Here is a 17,919-nt window from a genome sequence, read left to right on the forward strand (position 1 = left end):
CTCTCAAAAAAAAAAAAACTTAATACCAAACTCCTCTTCCACAGTATATGTAACCTCTATCAAATCTCCTAAGAAACCAGCTCTATTCCGGACCACAAAAGAGTGAAGAATGTTGGATCAGATGGTCTTTCTCTAAATCTTTCATACTTTCCAACCCTCCAGGGCCCATTCATTAGTACTTCGATGGGAGATTGACAGTGAATTCCAGGTACTATGGGCTATATTTCAGAGGAGGGAGCTGGCAAAACCACCTCTGAGCATTAAGAAACCCTACAAAATCCATGGGGCCACCATAAGTCAACAGACAACGTAAAGGCTCAGACATGCATGAAGAAATATTTCCCCTTGAATCTTCAACCATTTACCTTCAAGGTTCTAAATATTATACAAGAGAAAGAAAATATTCTCAGTTTATTGTCTCTGTGCCAAGCAATATTTTAAAGGTCCCAATCATATTTCCCTGGCTTGTTCTTTATCCAAAGTTATGAGCTTTTCTCCCTAATACATTGTTTTAAAAATGCATTATATTAGGGAAATTCTTTGAAAATGCATATTTTCTCTCACAAAAAATGGAAGAAACATGTTGGTACAAATGTTTGTGCAGATGTTTTAAACAAATCTCAAAAGTTCAGGATAAATTTAATTTGCAATTGTAAAACATGAGGGGAAAATGAGACTTTTATGTCAGTGAGCAATGAATCCACTCCAGATTTTACTCTGAACTTTTCATTAACCATGCAAAATGCTTTCCCACAAATAACTCCAATGCCTTGAAGTTAAAGTTTGGACTAAAACCTGGAGAAGATTCACCAACCCACGGATGGCTAGTAGTTATTTGCTATCAAATTTATTCATTTCTAGCTTTGCAACTACATAATAAGAAGAAATTAGAGTGCTTTGAATTCATGAAATAGGCCAATGCTTCTTAAACAATAGCATTATCTGTGTGTACTTAGATATCATTTCATGTATTCACTGCCATGTCAATATGAAGAAACTAACTCTGTACTAGCCATCCTTTAACATTCTTGCTGTTTGAAAAACTAGGGGACATTTTGTACATATTTCATATTTAAAAGTATTTTTAAAGTACAGTATCTGATTCTGAGCAAAGCAGTGTAAACACATTATTTATTAACAGAATAGAGAATAGAGAGATCAAGAGAAAACAGGGTTGCCATTTTTTCTTTCCCTTTTGTTGATGCAGGATTAAAGAATTAGTTAAATATTAGATGAATCCTCTTTGGAGGTTGACTGAAAAGTTGACACTCCAAGATAGAACATTAGATCAGCTTTTGTAGCACAATAACAATTCCAAATGTTACTCTACTACCTATGAAACAGTAATTTAATTTTATTTTTCCTTCTTCAGCCCAGTAAGAACATGGGAGGGTGGATAACCCCTTCCCATGGCTTAGCCACTAGATGGCAGTCACCCTCTCTAATTACAGTTCTTCTATGGGCAGTTTCCTGTGTTTTATTCTTGTTGGGTAGAGACAATAAAGTTCTTTTCGAACCCTCAAACTGGAGCCTCAAGATGTGTTGGACTACATCTTCCATAATTGCCAACCTAGATGGCCATTAAGTATGATGTACATTTGCAGCACATTTACAGGTGTACAATAGATTCATCATTGTCATAATATGGAATCTAGCAACCACCACTGCATGAGAGTATAAAAGAATGTTGCCTTGCTTTCTGGCAGATCTTTGTTTATAAACTATAGTGTGAGGATATGGTCCTGAACTTACCTCAGAAACAGAAAAAACATGGAAAATAGTAAAACATACTGAAATTAATCAACTTCACAGGAATATATCATGAAGGTATGCTGGAAGACCTATCAAATTTACCTTGCAGGGTTGTTGTGTGTTTTCTGGGCAGTATGGCCATGTTCCAGAAGTATTCTCTCCTGACGTTTCACCTACATCTGTGGCAGGCATCCTCAGAGGTTGTGTGGTCTGTTGGGAACTAGGCAAGTGGGGTTCATACATCTGGAATGTCCAGGATGGGAGAAAGAACTCTTGTCTCTTTGAGACAAGCGTGATTGTTGCAATTGGCCACCTTGATTACCACTGAATGGACATTAATTCCACAGATATATAAACCCCACTTGCTTAGCTTCCAACAGACCTCATAACCCCTGAGGATGCCTGCCATAAATGTGGACTAAACATCAGGAGAGAATACTTCCGGAACATGGCCATACTGCCTGGAAAACACACAACAACCCTGTGATTCCGGCCATGAAAGCCTTCGACAACACATTACCCTGCAGGAATTTGCAGTGTCCTTCAATGCAACTTTATTGTAACTTTCAAAAGAAGGATGCTAAAGAATCACCTGAAGGATCTAGAGAGGACATATTTTGTTGGATGTGGGTAGGTGAAATCATGGATACAGGTCCCATGGGTAAATGGACTGTACTGTATTTATTTTCCCACCCGAAGTGGTCCTTCAACACAATTTCTAACACAAGAATTAAGAAACAGAAATATGGATCATTCTAATACTATTATATCCAGTTTAAAGGTTGGGGGCAGAAGTTATTTGCTTAATTCATTCATTTTTAAAAGAGCAGGACCAGAAAAAATGTGATAGACGTGACCAATCTCAAGGGGACATGGAGGAACATGTTCTCCATGTTTTTGGAAGTAGCAGAACCATTCTAAGGCCAGATACAGTCATGAAAGAAAAGGAAATGGATTGAACTAAATGGGCTTCATGGGAGGACTATATTCATAGAGAAAATGCCTTCCAAAGCTCCCTTGAGATGTGGGGCAGTTTGTTGTGGGGTACAAGACTTTCTAGGTTCTCCTTAATTTCCCAGAATTGGTCACCTCTGTTGTAATTGATTTTATTTCTCTCATCTCTTTACTTCATCCAAAATTACAGTGGTCGGAAGATTACAGATTGACTGCTCTGCTGCCATTGTTCTTCTGCCCCTACTTCCCCAAGTGGGAAAAGGTACAACATGGCCTTAAATCCATAGAACCAAAGTGTATCTCTAACAAGGATAGACAAATACATACATCAACTCTAATGCTGGTGTATTTGTTATGAGTGATCATGGGGAATTAAACAGATCAATGGAGAAGAAAAGTGGGAAAACTAGAATTAGGAGGGATAGCCATCAGTCCCACCTTCCATGATGGTATGTGATAGTAGTAGTACTGTTTTAAAAACACTTCTTCACATTACAAATCCTAGGAAGAAGCCACAGCTATTACAGTGGCATCAATCTGCAATAATTTTGCAGTGTGGATACACAATCAGCCCTCCATATCCACAGGTGCTTGAATCTATGAATTCAACTATCCTTGGTTTGCAAATATTCACTCCAAAATTCCATTTTTTATTTTGCTATGTACTAAAAGAGACACCTTTCTACTACACAATTTGGGCATTCATTGGGAGTCTGGAATAACTTCAGTGCTCACTGCATTTGTGAACTGAGGAGAGCACGTTTGCTCTCTCTAAATTGTTTTTCCACTGTCAGGGAAAGATATTTTATATTCAAGCAGGCCTTTGACATGTTGGTTAGTCTGTGGCCAAAGGGATGGCCCTCCAGCTACATGTGCCATTACTGTGCTTTGAAATCATTTCTTTTTAATATTCATTTTATTAGGAATTTGTTTTCATTTTATGTCCTATCCTTTTTAGTTGTTATGCCTCATTTTGAATTGAGAGTTATAGCATAAAGTAAAATAAATAGGGGATGTATAACTTTGACAAATAATGTAGCCTTGTAGGGCCTTATGTTTTGGCTAGACAGCATGCATTTCTGATGCCATCAAGTCTGTGAGAGATGACCACAGAATATAGAACAGTTGTGACTTAAAGCAGGGGATGATAATAATAGCATGTTTCTTCCTTTATGTCCAGAGGAGCTGTCAGACTGTGAGTAAAATGGCATCAAAGGTGGCTTTCCAAATGGCATGAGACACATGTTCCCTTTGTTGTATCAAGTAATGATTACTAGTATAGAAGATAACGTCATTCAGATATATAGCGTAACCAATGGACATGATGTTGGAGACAAAATATTGGAGAACCTCATCCCATGTCTTGTTTGGAGAGATGCATTGGTGTTGATGGTTGTGATGTTTATTTATAGTATTTATTTATTTGTGATTTATTTATAGTATTTATATTCCGCCCTTCTCACCCCGAAGGGGACTCAGGGCGGATCACATTGTATACATATAAGGCAAACATTCAATGCCCATATACACATAGAACCGAGACAGAGACAGACGCAGAGGCAATTTAACCTTCTCCTGAGGGGATGTTCGATTCCGGCCTCATTATTATTAATGTTATTAATGTTATTATTGTTGTTGTTATTAATGGTGATTGGTCTGTAATGCAGCCTCATAAGGTATGGCAGCTGCTTCAGGGAGTTCCCAACGGAAATTAGCTAATCAGTTTGACTATGACTTGATGATATCTGTCGCTACCATGCACCTTACTTAGGTTTGTTGTTATTTGCCTTCAAGTCATTTCCAACTTATGGTGACTCTAAGGCAGTGGTTCTCAACCTGTGAATCCCCAGGTGTTTTGGCCTACAACTCCCAGAAATCCCAGCCAGTTTACCAGCTGTTAGGATTTCTGAGAGTTAAAGTCCAAACCATCTGGGGACCCACAGGTTGAGAACCACTGCCCTAAGGTGTCCCTATCACAGGGTTTTCTGAGGCAGAGAGTTTGTGGTTCACCCAAGGTCACCCAGTGGGTTTCCATGGCTGAGTAGGAAATTGAACCCAGGTCTAGTCCAATGCTTAAACAACTATACCACGCTGGCTCTCTTTACTTAGCTTAGTTCCTTTACTTAGTTTGCTTAAACAAACAACATGTTACAAAATGAGTTTTGGTGTCACAACAAACCAGTGAGTGGTTAAATATCTGCTACTAAATTTAGAAAGGAGGCCTTGTTGATGCATCTTGTCCAGGGCTTGATGCCAGCTCTCAGCAGTCCTGGTCACCTTCCCAAATTCTTTATATTTTAAAGGCTGGAATGCACAAGAAGATTACACAGAATATTCCCACTAAATATCTTTTTTGCTAGGAGGACAAATAATTGCTTTGTTAGTGGTTGCCCAGCTGTTGCTCTGTTTCTGGACTTCTTTGAAGCCAATGAAGAAGCAGGCAGAAAGAGGGATCCTGACTCTATAGTCAACTTTATCTAGAGTAGGCATGAGCAAGCTTCAGCCCTCCAGGTGTTTTAGACTTCAAATACCACAATTCCTAAAAGTCTACTGGCTATTAGGAATTGTGGGAGATGAAGTCCAAAACATCTGGAGGGACAAAGTTTGTCCATGTATGATATAGAGCAGTGGTTCTCAACCTGTGGGTCCCCAGATGTTTTGGCCTTCAACTCCCAGAAATCCTAACAGCTGGTAAACTGGTTGGGATTTCTGGGAGTTGTAGGCCAAAACACCTGGGGACCCACAGGTTAAGAACTACTGATCTAGGGAGAGCACCCCGCAAGGAATCTCTAGGTTCTCCAACGTATGTGTTGACCATAGAATCATGCTGGAAGACCTAGAAATGTTAAGAGAGCTTGCCCTCAGGTTTTAAAAAAGTGCTTTTGGGGGGGTTATTTTACTTTCACATGACTTCTGTGCCCCTAAGCGACTGTACCGGAGTTCTTCCCTTTCTGTATCCTTACTGACATCCCCCATTCCTATTTTCTGAGATCATGACAGCATAAAGTGATGCTCTTTCCCTGCAGACATTTGTTGAAAAATACAGTGAACCAGCCACTCTCAGACTTTACATACAAAAAAATGGTTTGCTTACATAGAAAGCAGGGCTATAATTATTCTCTGCCTGCATTATGTATCAAGGTCAAAACTCAGTGATTCAGTCCATTGTTTAGGGATAAAAGGGAGTTGGTTTTTGCAATAGCTGCAGACAGCTACTGTAGCAACAGTGTTAGCTACCTCCCCACTCCCCATTTTTATATTTAAACTGGCTTCCATTCAACCATGCAAGGGAAGCTGGCTGCTCAGTTAAAGATGACATATGACCCAATCATCCCTTCTATTTTCAATGGGCAGAAGTGAATATCCACAGTTGTGTCAGAGGTTGGGAAAGTTCAGAATCTGGGCCACAAGAGACCCACTGATCCAATTTTTACAAGTCAGCACCAGTTCTCCAAAACCAAGCATGGACAAACCTTGGGCCTCTAGGTGTTTTGGCCAGTAGGCTGTTAGGAATTGTGGAAGTTGAAGTCTAAAACACCCGGAGAGCCAAGGTTTGCCCATGCCTGCCCAAAGCCCAACATTTGTCCCCTTTTCTACTTTTGAAATTATCCAACATACATGAAAATGAGCAAGATAACCGAATGTGTGGTTATCTCCTAGTTCCAAGATTCCTGGATGAAATTGGCTGTTTTGATCCAGGTTGGTTTCAGGACTGCTCATGGGACAGGGAGAATGTTGGCTGAATTGATGGACAATTAAGCCAGGACCTAGACAGGGTCACACATCCTGTTGGTTCTATTGGACCCTACAGCTTTTGATATAATTAACTGTGGTATCCTTCTGGATTACCTTGCTGGGATGTGACCTGGAGTGATGTTTTACAGTGTCTCTTCTTTCTTGGAGGAACCAAACCAGAAGGAGGTGCAGATGGGAACTCCTGATCAACTCCTTAGCTGTTGGACTGTGAGGTCCCTTGGAGCTCTGTTATTTATTTATTTATTTACAGTATTTATATTCTGCCCTTCTCACCTTGAAGAGGACTCAGGACGGATCACATTGTATATACATATAAGGCAAACATTCAATGCCATATACACATAGAACAAAGACAGAGACAGATACAGAGGCAATTTAACCTTCTTCTGAGGGGATGTTCAATTCCGGCCACAGGGGGAGCAGCTGCTTCATCATCCACTGTGACAGCACTTCCTCATTCCAATGGCGGCTGGATGATTTTTATGGAGTCATAAATTAGTTAAATTAGCCTCCCCACTTTATAAGTGGTACCTTAATTTCCTACTTGATAGATGCAACTATCTGGAGAACAAGCCCTATGAGGAGCGGCTTAAAGAGCTGGGCATGTTTAGCCTGCAGAAGAGAAGGCTGAGAGGAGACATGATAGCTATTTATAAATATGTGAGGGGAAGTCATAGGGAGGAGGGAGCAAGCTTGTTTTCTGCTGCCCTGCAGACTAGGACACGGAACAATGGCTTCAAACTACAGGAAAGGAGATTCCACCTGAACATCAGGAAGAACTTCCTCACTGTGAGAGCTGTTTGACAGTGGAACTCTCTCCCCGGGGCCGTGGTGGAGGCTCCTTCTTTGGAGGCTTTTAAGCAGAGGCTGGATGGCCATCTGTCGGGGGTGCTTTGAATGCGATTTCCTGCTTATTAGCAGGGGGTTGGACTGGATGGCCCATGTGGTCTCTTCCAACTCTACTATTCTATGATTCTATGATTCTATGATCTTTCGGGTTGCTAGGTCAGCAACGAGCAGGGGCTATTTTTTATTTTTAATTGTCGGGTGCTCACCCTGACATGGGCTGGCCTCGAAATCATGACCTCTTGGTCAGAGTGATTTATTGCAACTGGCTGCTCATCAGCCTGTGCCACAGCCCAGCCCTATGTTCCTCCATGCTATTCAATATACAGTGTTCCCTCACTTATCGCTGGGGTTAGGTTAGGTTCCAGGACCACCCACAATAAGTGAAAATCCGCAAAGGAGGGATACTATATTTATTTTAATATTTATACATTATTTTAGTAGTTATACACTATTTTAAGTCTTTATCAACCAATCGTGTGTTGATAAATCACGTCCTTCTCCTCCCATTGCCACTTGGACTCCCTTTTCTCTCCCTTTGGCTTCTCCTTCCTCCCTTCCTTAGGCTGTAAATTGTAATTTTTTTATAATTTATAATAGTCTTTTAGAGTTTGTTGACAAACTGCGAAACAGCGAATCCACAAAAAGTGAACCGCGAAGTAGTGAGAGAACACTGTATACATGAAACCTCTGGCAGAGGTCGTCCATACGTTTTGGGTTTGGTACCATCGGTATGCTGATGACACTCCCTGCTTCTTCAAGCATGCTGTTTCTATTCCAAACCAGGATATGGTTTTAGTAATGGATGAAATGATGGAAAACTATGGGTGGATCTACACCGTGATATAAAATCCAGATTATCATAATTAAACTGGATTATTATATGGCAGTGTAGACTCATATAAAGACAGGGTGACAAAGACTAGGACAAACAGATTGAGAGATAGCTTTGATCCTAGAGCTGTAACTATATTGAACTCTATGGTTTTACATTGATGTGGCACTGGGTGCTGTGCGGTGGTGGTTGAGGTGTGGAGGAATGGGTGTGTTGTTTTGCGGTGTGTGCTGGGTAAAGTATTTTATTTCATTGTGCAATAGCACGATGACAATAAAATTATGTAATTCAATTCAATAATCCAGTTCAAATCAGAAAATGTGGATTATCTGCTTTGATAATATGGATTATATAGTAGTGTAGATCCAGCCAAAGTGAAGTTCAATCCAGGCAAGATGAAGGTGCTGCAGCAGTTTGCTTACTTCTAAGACAAAATTCTGCTCCCTTTTCTTCCCTTCCCCTGCAGAGTCAATGGAGTGCAAACTATTTTACACTTCAGGCTCAGTTTTCAGCAACCAAAGAAGCCAAGGACTAGGGGGACAGTGTGAGAAGGAGAATGAAACTGGAACTTTTTAGAAGCAGCTGAAAATGTGAGACAACAGAGGATTAATAGGGACTGTCCCTGTGTCAAATCAGGACATTTGGAGGATATGAAAAGTAGTTCAGGTCCTTTTAAAGTATCCTCACCTATGGTATCACAAATATTGTCCCCTCTTTGTCTCACATTTTGGGTCTGAAATCTCAAGGAATGGGAAACCCTTGACCTCGGAGTCCAAATTGTCAGCAGTGAAGCAATGTTGGCTACCACAAATAGAGCAACATGAAGTAGGAAAGGAAGCAAGGGGTGTTCATGTGCTTAAAGTTTACAGGCCATGTGTTCTGCATCCCTGAATGAAGACAATATTTAGTATGGAAGAATGGACTCCTTTTTTTCCCCCTTTTCCTTTTCTTTTTACACAATGCCTCAATGCATTCCTTTTTTCAAGGATATTTTCTCTTTGCATATCATTCTAGAGATAACAGGCTCTGCCTTTTGCTTATTTGTTTTTGTTTTGCTTTTTATATTCTGATTGTCAGAGAACAGAGAGCAAGTGGGGGGGAAAGACAATGTGTTTTGCCTTTTAAGAGTCGGAACATTAGAATATCTTTGAAAATGAGTTCAAAACTACAGGGCCATTTTATAATATAGTGAGAGAGGGTGGGTGGGAGGGAGGGAAGCAGATTCTTTTTCGTTCAACATCTTTGGCATATTTTCCTCTTCACATTTATTGTGGATTGGAGCTGTCAGCTCTAACTAACCAGTCTTCTTTTATTGAATGCTGCCCAGATAGGCTAGACTACAATTTCCCTGATCATGGAAGATACCATCCAAAATATTCTGATGTGCACCATCTTGGTATAGTGGTTTGCTATCACATGATTTGAAAGGACTGGGCCAATAAGTCAGTTTTATCCTAGAAATGAAATGGCATGAGATTCAATACCAGTTGAGTCTAGCTGAGCAGAATCTTCCATTAACCAGCTATCATATGAGATCGAAGCAAGAAAGATTGGAATATGGGCTGTATCAGATCAGATTATCTGTTTGTTAGCTCATCACAGTATGGAAATGGTTCCCTGGGAATTTAAACCTGAGTTATGTGGCGCTCCATGCAGTCATGCCAGCTACATGATCTTGGAGGTGTCTACGGACAACGCCGGCTCTTCGGCTTAGAAATGGAGATGAGCACCAACCCACAGAGTCGGTCATGACTGGACTTATCATCAGGGGAAAACCTTTACCTTTAACCTACTTGGTCCAGGAAATCTACACACAAAACTTCTGACCTAGGACCTTTCTTGCCCTAGGATGTCCATTAGTGTTAGAAACATCAACCAAGGCATTTAGCCATCCCAAATCCTAAGCTTCCTTATTACGCTGGCTCTGTAAGCCTGTGATGCATGGAAAAGTGCCATTCATATGTAACACCAGGGGAAATTACGTTCAAAGATTCCCGCAGAACTACATGTATTCCACAGTCTATGCTTTGGACAAACTTCATCTACTGGCTACCAACCTCTGAATTTTTGATTGCAAACCCCATTGCTTAATCTGCTTTTTCAAGAATAAAGTTGCAAGCCAATTAAAAGATTTGAACTGCCCAAAATGCCTTGCCACGCAGCCACTTAATTGCTTACTCATCCAATTAAAATAAATATACGAACACAGTGACGCAGGGAATATCTTGGGGTTGGCTGATGAAAATGATAGCTTTCTCCTGCAAGCAAACTTCCTTCTACAGGGAACACCTGCGATTTGTTGCCTAAATGAAAGGATGTAAATGGACTTAGCGATAATAATAGCAACACCGTCAGCACCAAGCACACTTTCACTGGGGATTTTTATTAAAACTGGATTTCAAAATCCACATTTTAATCTGTGTTGAATAGATTAACTGCACCATTTAACTGACTAATGCTTTTAGCGTTTGAAATGTTCCACCCATATCCGAAGGAGTGCATCAAAAGTGAGCTTCTTAACACCCCCGTCGGAGAGAACCCATTATAGCACCTGCACATCTTTAATTGTCACATTCTTTCTTGCCTTTCCCCAAAGGAACTTTGTGCAGCAGACGTTGGTTAGTTCACTCGGTAAAGCAGGAGTAGGAGTTGTCTGGTTGTTGTACGGAAATTCTCAGAAGCCCTAGCCATGGTGAGGAAAACTGGGCGATGCAGTCCCACATCATTATGATTTCCATCTCTGCTCTAAAGTAATTCAGACTGGAAAAGAAAGGATGGCTTTTCTAAGCTTACTATGGGTTACATGACCCAGCAGGGATTCTCAAAGGAGGAAAGTAGAAGGAGGGGAGAGAAACTGGGACATTTTATAAGCTGCTGAGAAAGTGTGACAGCGGAGGATTAACTGGAACTAACTTTGCTCTGGACTGAAGGATTGATGCGGCACAAAATTGAGTTGACTTTGTCCAACTTTTTTGGCTCGTTTCTATAGGTACCTTTCTTGTGACGGATGAGACATGAGATCTTCAGCTTCCAGGCTCTCCAGCTTTTCCTCAAGGGATTCACTATGGAATCGGTAAGAAAGCAATAAGACAATTACTTTTTTATGTCCACTAGCATTGCAAATGTGCTTTCTGAGGAGTCTCTGGTATGCTGTTGAGAAATATCTGATTGATATGTGCTAAGAGTCAGGGATGTTTTTGGAGGTGGTCAGTCATCTTTTAACTCTCCTTACTTTGAGAATTGCATTAGCCCCAATTAACATTTAAACATGTCCCCCCTACATGGCATACAATTGAACATAAGGAGGAGTTCAGTCCATGGATAGAAAGAGGTCATTGGTTGTTGGCTCAATAGGGAAACAATTGCTCACCTCGATTTATTTTTTTCCGTAAGAACAGCCCATAGGGTTCATTTAATTTTTGAACATTGCAATCATGCTTTCTCAGAATACAGTTCATGCCAGCCACCCTTGGGAATGCTGTGGGTGTGGAGGAGGGAGGCAGTGATGGTAGCTTACAGAGTGCATTCAATCTCACCCTCCTTCCCCTTTCAATCTTGCAGAGTGGCACCCCACCGTGGGGTGCATATTCTTTTGTTTGTTCATGCTGTGAATGGCAGGTGCCCAAGTGCTGTTCTGAGGTCTGTTGTGTACTTTACAAAACCACTAAAGCTGCAGCCGGTTTGACAAAGACAACCTGAGCTGACCCCCACAACACATTCTGAGCAAACAAAAGAAGGAGATAAAAGGAAGGAGGAGAGCCCCTAAGGATGACATTGCAACCCTACTAAATTCAAATACAAACTTAAGATTTTGAGGTCAGGGCATTGTGAGAGACCGCTTGCAAAGAAATGTAAGGTCAGCAATTCCGGACTTTAGTGGCAAGACCACAAGGCTTAACTCTGGATGCTTGGGACAGTCAAAGGAACATACCAAGATGCCCATACTAAGCAGTCAGGGAAGCAAAGAGCATCTTTAGCCTCAGTCAGGCAGAGGCCTTAAAATGTGTCAGACCGGTACCAGCTGGGGATGATGAGGTTTGTAGTTTGGATTGTACTTGTAATTTTTGACTGTACATGGTTCATCTATTATTTGATTTATTCTACTTTTGAGTCACAATTTAGCCACAGTTCTCAAAGTGACTGGCTATGACTTTTACAGATTCAAGTATTCATGGATTTACGAGGACCTTCCATGCAATTCTGTGGTTAGCTTCCAGTGGACATTGACTTTATAATGCAGTTTAACTGCATTATAAGAGTCTATATACTGATCATATAATGCATTTTCAAACTGAATTATATGGCAATATAGATTTTTTTTTTTCATATCAGGAGCAACTTGAGAAACAGCAAGTCGCTTCTGGTGTGAGAGAATTGGCCATCTTTAAAAAAATGTTGCTCAGGGGATGCCTGGATGTTTTGATGTTTTTACCATCCTTGTGGGAGGCTTCTCTCATGTCCCCTCCTAGAGCTGGAGCTGATAGAGGGAGCTCATCCACACTCTTCCCGGGTTGGAATCGAACCGGCAACTTTCAGGTCAGCAACCCAATCTTCAAGTCATCAGTCCTGCTGGCACAAGGGTTTAACCCACAACGCCACTGGGGACTCCAGGCAATATAGATGAGGCCTAAGAATCCTCTAGGTTTCTATAGCTCTCTTAGCATTTCATGAGCCAAGATTGGCTGGCTCTACCCAAACCTGCCCAACTTCTCACTTTGCAGAGGCATAAATGGCACTGACCCATCCAAAGAGCCATTTAGGGAGAATATTTCCCTTCCAGCAATAGGATTAGTCCAGCTAATTCTGGTTAGAGGAGCTGCCCACCAACAGTAGCTCTGTCTTGTCTGGACTAAGCTTCAGTTTGCTGGAAGACATAACTTCAACTCTCTTGGCCTTGCTTTGGAAGGACATCGAAGCTAAACCAATGCATCTGGTGTCCAAGACATGAGGGCCTCCTGCTGAGGTCCCCAAACGGCTGCCTTTGGTAGCCAAGCAAAGCAAAGCAAACAAGGCCATTAACTGGTGCTCCATTTCTTGGTATGTGTATTTTGGAGATTTTCCTGGATACAGATGGAACATAAATGAGACTGAAAATATTGAAATATTTGCAGTATGGCAGGATGAGCTGTCTCAGTGTTTTTTTTCTCCCTGCAGAATCCTCATGTATTAGCTGCTGAACTGCCTGCCAATTATTACAATCTTCTAGAATTTCTCATTTTGAACAGTTGGAGAAAACCCATTACTATCTCTTTCTCCTTCTCTCCTTCTCTCCCTCCCTCCCTCTATTAATTAAAAATGATGAGCAACAGAGGCTAGGGAGAATGTTAATTAAAATATTCATTAACTAATTCCCTGAGCTAATATGGTTACAATTGATAGTTGCTACAAAACCTTGGTGCTAATACTTATATAAAGTTGGAATTTCAAAGCTTGGCCATGTTTCCCCTTTTTTAAATAACTAAAACATCTCAAAATTCTTCTGTCTACAAGATACATTGCCATTCTGTTTGGGTGTTATTCTGGTAATTGAAGTTTACAAAAAGAACTTTTCTAAACTATAAGGTTCATCTGTCCCATCCAAAAGACAAAACAGGACTCAAATAGGAGGCTCCTGTGGCCATTTCATTAAACATTGAGAAACAAATGTTGATTTGCTGCTGAATAAAAGCTTCCAGCTGTCCCAATTTTGCAGTGATCCTCTGAATAATCCTGTCATCCCACTTTTTCAGCTGAATAGAAATGTCTCAGGTTTTCTCTTCTTCCCACTTCCCTCCTTTGTTCTCAGCTTAAATCCATTTCTGAAAATTGAGTTCAAACTTCAAAAGTAATTTGCATTCAATTAACTCAGAAGGCAAGAGATGAGACTCTCATATATCTTGTGTACACCAATAGAAATACCCTATAAATGCTAGAAATTTTAGTTTAAAAAGCAGCCCACAAAACTTAAGCCAACTTATCCATGGATCAATTTGAGTACTGTACCTTAACTCTTATCAAAATCCATAATTTTGGCCTCAACCTGCCCTCAATTTATACACAAGGTTGACTCATACTTTAGTATAGTATATGGTAGTTAGTCATTGTGACCACATTCTGATGTTGCTTGGTCATGTGTTTCCCAGTTTTCAGCTTTGAGGAGGATATGATAAAACAGCGACAGGCACACTGTGGCCCACAAATTCAGCCATGTTTCGGCAAAGTTGTTCAGTTCAAAAGATAATGAATTTGTACCTAATTTTGCACTTTCAGACCAATGCACAAACTAACATGTATTGAGTCTTTGATATCCCCAGAACTATAATTTCCTTGAGGCTGAATTACAGCCCAGAGTTTGGAAGGAACAAGGGTAAGACAAAGCCACATTTAAACATTAACATAATGAATATGAGGAAAATGGTTTTGATGGTGTAATAGGCGACTGGTCTAAGTTGCTTTTGAATGTTACTTTTTAAAAGACTTTTTTGGTAATTATTTTGACAGGAGTTTTTGAAATGTTATGCTTCTCAGTCCTTAGGTCTTACAGGCTCAGGGCTGTGACTTCCTTGACTTTGTCTGTCTATCTGGAATACGGTGTTCCTCATTATTGTCTTTTCTAGTGAGTTATGTCTTCTTATGATATGGTCAAAGTATGATAATCTCAAGTTAGTCATCTTGGGCTCCAGGGTTTGTTCATGGACCCATTTACAGGCAGTCTCCAAGTCAATGGAGAAAATTTGGCTTGACGAGGATTGCTGATAAAGCTTTAGTGGAGACGCCTTTTCCCCATGATAACTCTTCTAGGAGTGAATTTCCCTTCCTAGAGTTAGATGTTAGTGTTTTGTGGGCATTTTGTAAGCCTCCTTGAGTCCCGTTGGGGAGATGGCAGTGGGGTATAAGAATAAAGTTGTTGTTGTTATTATTATTATTTTATTGTATGACACAAGATAAATATGCTGGATTTTGTATCACAAAATCACAAGTCGAACACTTCCCAAGTGTCTAGGACTGTGTGATGTATTTTCAGATGATGCATGCAGATCCCAGTAGGGTGGCCTTTTGCAGTTGGCAGATCGTAATTTTGTCAATGTTTATTGTTTCCAAATGCCGGCTGAGATCTTTTGGCACGGCACCCAATGTGCCGATCACCACCGGGACCACCTGTACTGGTTTCTGCCAGAGACTTTGAAGTTCAATCTTGAGGTCCCGATAGCGGCTGAGTTTTTCCTGTTGTTTTTCATCAATTCAACTGTCACCTGGTATGGCGACATCAATAATCCAAACTTTTTTTATTTTCCACAACCGTGAGGTCTGGTGTGTTGTATTCCAAAACTTTGTCAGTCTGGATTCGAAAGTCCTACAGTATTTTTGCATGCTCATTTTCCACTACCTTTGCAGGTTTGTGATCCCACCTGTTTTTTACTGCTGGCAGGTGGTAATTGTGACATAGATTCCTATGAATCATTTGGGCCACATAGTTGTGCCTCTGTTTGTAGTCTGTCTGTGCAATTTTCTTACAGCAGCTGAGGATATGATCAATGGTTTAGTCAGCTTCCTTGCACAGTCTGCATTTTGGGTCATCAGCTGATTTTTTGATCTTGGCCTTAATTGCATTTGTTCTGATGGTTTGCTCCTGGGCTGCAAGGATCAGGCCTTTTGTCTCCTTCTTCAGGGTCCCATTTCTCTCACTTCCTGTTATCTCACCCCTGTTTGTAACTATGAGTTGTTTGTAAGATGGATATTTATAACTTGGGGACTGCCTGCATTTGCCTTTTTAGCAGTCCACAAATATCGGGAGAACTTTTCTCCAGCTCCACATCTGAAATTAGTTGATTTTTGTATTCTTATCTGGCAGCAAGTTCCTCAGTTTGGCCCACCCCATAGTTACATCATTAATTTATTCCCTGAAAGGAAAAATTCAATAACAACAACAACAACAACAACATAGCAATTTGCTGCCCTTTCTTGATATCCTGAGGTGCTACGCTACCATCTCCTAATGACAGAGCCGAATCTGATTGCTTCCAAGAGAATATTTCCTTCCATGTCCTCTGGCAGAGACCTTTTGACGCAAGGAACTGTGGTTAAAACCATCAGTTACAGAGATCAAGTGCTCTCTTTCTCTCCCCGTTCCTCATCCGGCCCCCTCTTTCCTCACTGATTGGCAGTTGTGTTCCATTTTGCTGTTTTTCTCTTTTTCTTTCTCCAGAGTTTCCAAAATACAGGCCTCTTTGCTTAGTCCTTCTCCCTGCGAGCCAGGAATGCCGCAACGCGTTTGTCAGTGTGACTCGCTCTCGCATGACAACATCAAAACACAAAGGCAAAACTGAATCAGCACATCAGTCGGCTTTATCACATGCCACTTGATGCCAGTTTTGGGATGCTTTAAAAAAATTCTCTGCAGGATGTGATGTTTTTGTTTTGCCTTGTCTATTTTTTCAGCAGTCTTTCGAAACAGATTGCGATAGAGGGCAACTCTTTGGAAATGGGATGACACTTCCCAGTTTACCAGCCTGCTGCAGAAGAACAACAACAATGAAAAAGCAAACACAAAATAAGGATGTGCATGCTGGTATTGTTAGGACATTTATAACCTCTAAAAGAGCACCACTTGGGCACAAAATAGCTATTTCTTTTCATGTGTTCTAAGGGACAGCTGAGGCTGGAAAAGGCACAAAAATGCATCTCCAGGGAGCTATAATGGACAGCATTTTCCCTCCTGTGATCCTGCCATGGCTCCCACTTCTTTTAGAAGTGTAACATTAAGCAGTGGTCTTTGTACTCATGTGTATTCCTTCAAGTCACCTGTCAACTCATGACAAGCCCATACATTTTTCATAGGGCTTCCTTAGGTAAGGAATCCTCAAAGGTGGTTTTCTTTCTTTCTTGCAAATATAGCTTACAGAATCTGCATATTCGTCTCTGTGTATGTTTGATTCCCTGCCTAGCCTGGGAAAATTACTGTGTGACCTTGGGCAAGCCAACAACAACAACAACAACAACAACAACAACAACAACAACAACAAATAATAATAATAATAATAATAATAATAATAATAATAATAATAATAAGGAGACAGAAGGCCTGATCCTTTTTGGGCAGCCAAAACATCTCAGCCGGCATTTGGAAACAATAGACATTGACAAAATTACGATCTGCCAACTGCAAAAGGCCACCCTGCTGGGATCTGCACGCATTATCCTAGACAGTCCTAGACACTTGGGAAGTGTTCGACTTGTGGTTTTGTGAAACGAAATCCAGCATATCTATCTTGTTTGCTGTGTCATACAACGTCGTTGTGTCAATAATAATAATAATAATTTTATCTCTTAGATTGAGGCATTAAGCCATGATCTCTCAGCCTTAGAGGAAGGCAATGGCAAACCTCTTCTGAATAATTCTGACCAGGAAAGCCCTGTGATAGGCTCACCTTAAGGTTGCCAAAAGTCAGAAATGACTTGAAGACACTCAACAATTAATGCTGTTTTTTCTCCAGCATGACACTACGTTTTCATGTAACCTTGGCTGAAGGAACGTGTCTGTCCTGTTCCCCGCAGGCTGTCCTTCCTTGACCTCAACTTCTCTTTCTTCTCTTTTTTCTCTTATTCTTCTTTTTTGCTGAACTTTTCCTGCTTCTGTGCTGTTTGCTTCCCCCAAAGTCGCAGTTAGGAATGTATAATGTTAACAAATGCCATCTATCATGGAGAAACAATAGCTGCCTTTTTACATCCTCCTTCGTCATGTTAATATTAGCGGTGAAAATGTTAAATGGGCCTTTTATTCCTGATCTTGCTTTCCG

General features: G+C 40.7%; 1 protein-coding gene across 2 annotated transcripts in view; it reads left to right on the forward strand.

Annotated features, from left to right (window-relative positions):
- The window catches only part of asap1 (ArfGAP with SH3 domain, ankyrin repeat and PH domain 1), a 168,192-nt gene that overhangs the window by 11,603 nt on the left and 138,670 nt on the right, over positions 1 to 17,919 (forward strand). For both annotated transcript variants that reach the window (XM_062980026.1, XM_008108201.3), the window contains exon 2: positions 11,133 to 11,216. In XM_062980026.1, the coding sequence (XP_062836096.1) occupies positions 11,158 to 11,216 (59 nt within the window). In that variant the 5' untranslated portion in view covers positions 11,133 to 11,157. The remainder of the gene's footprint in view (positions 1 to 11,132; positions 11,217 to 17,919) is intronic.

Source organism: Anolis carolinensis, chromosome 4 (genome assembly GCF_035594765.1).
Source record: "Anolis carolinensis isolate JA03-04 chromosome 4, rAnoCar3.1.pri, whole genome shotgun sequence".
Lineage (NCBI taxonomy): Eukaryota > Metazoa > Chordata > Lepidosauria > Squamata > Dactyloidae > Anolis > Anolis carolinensis.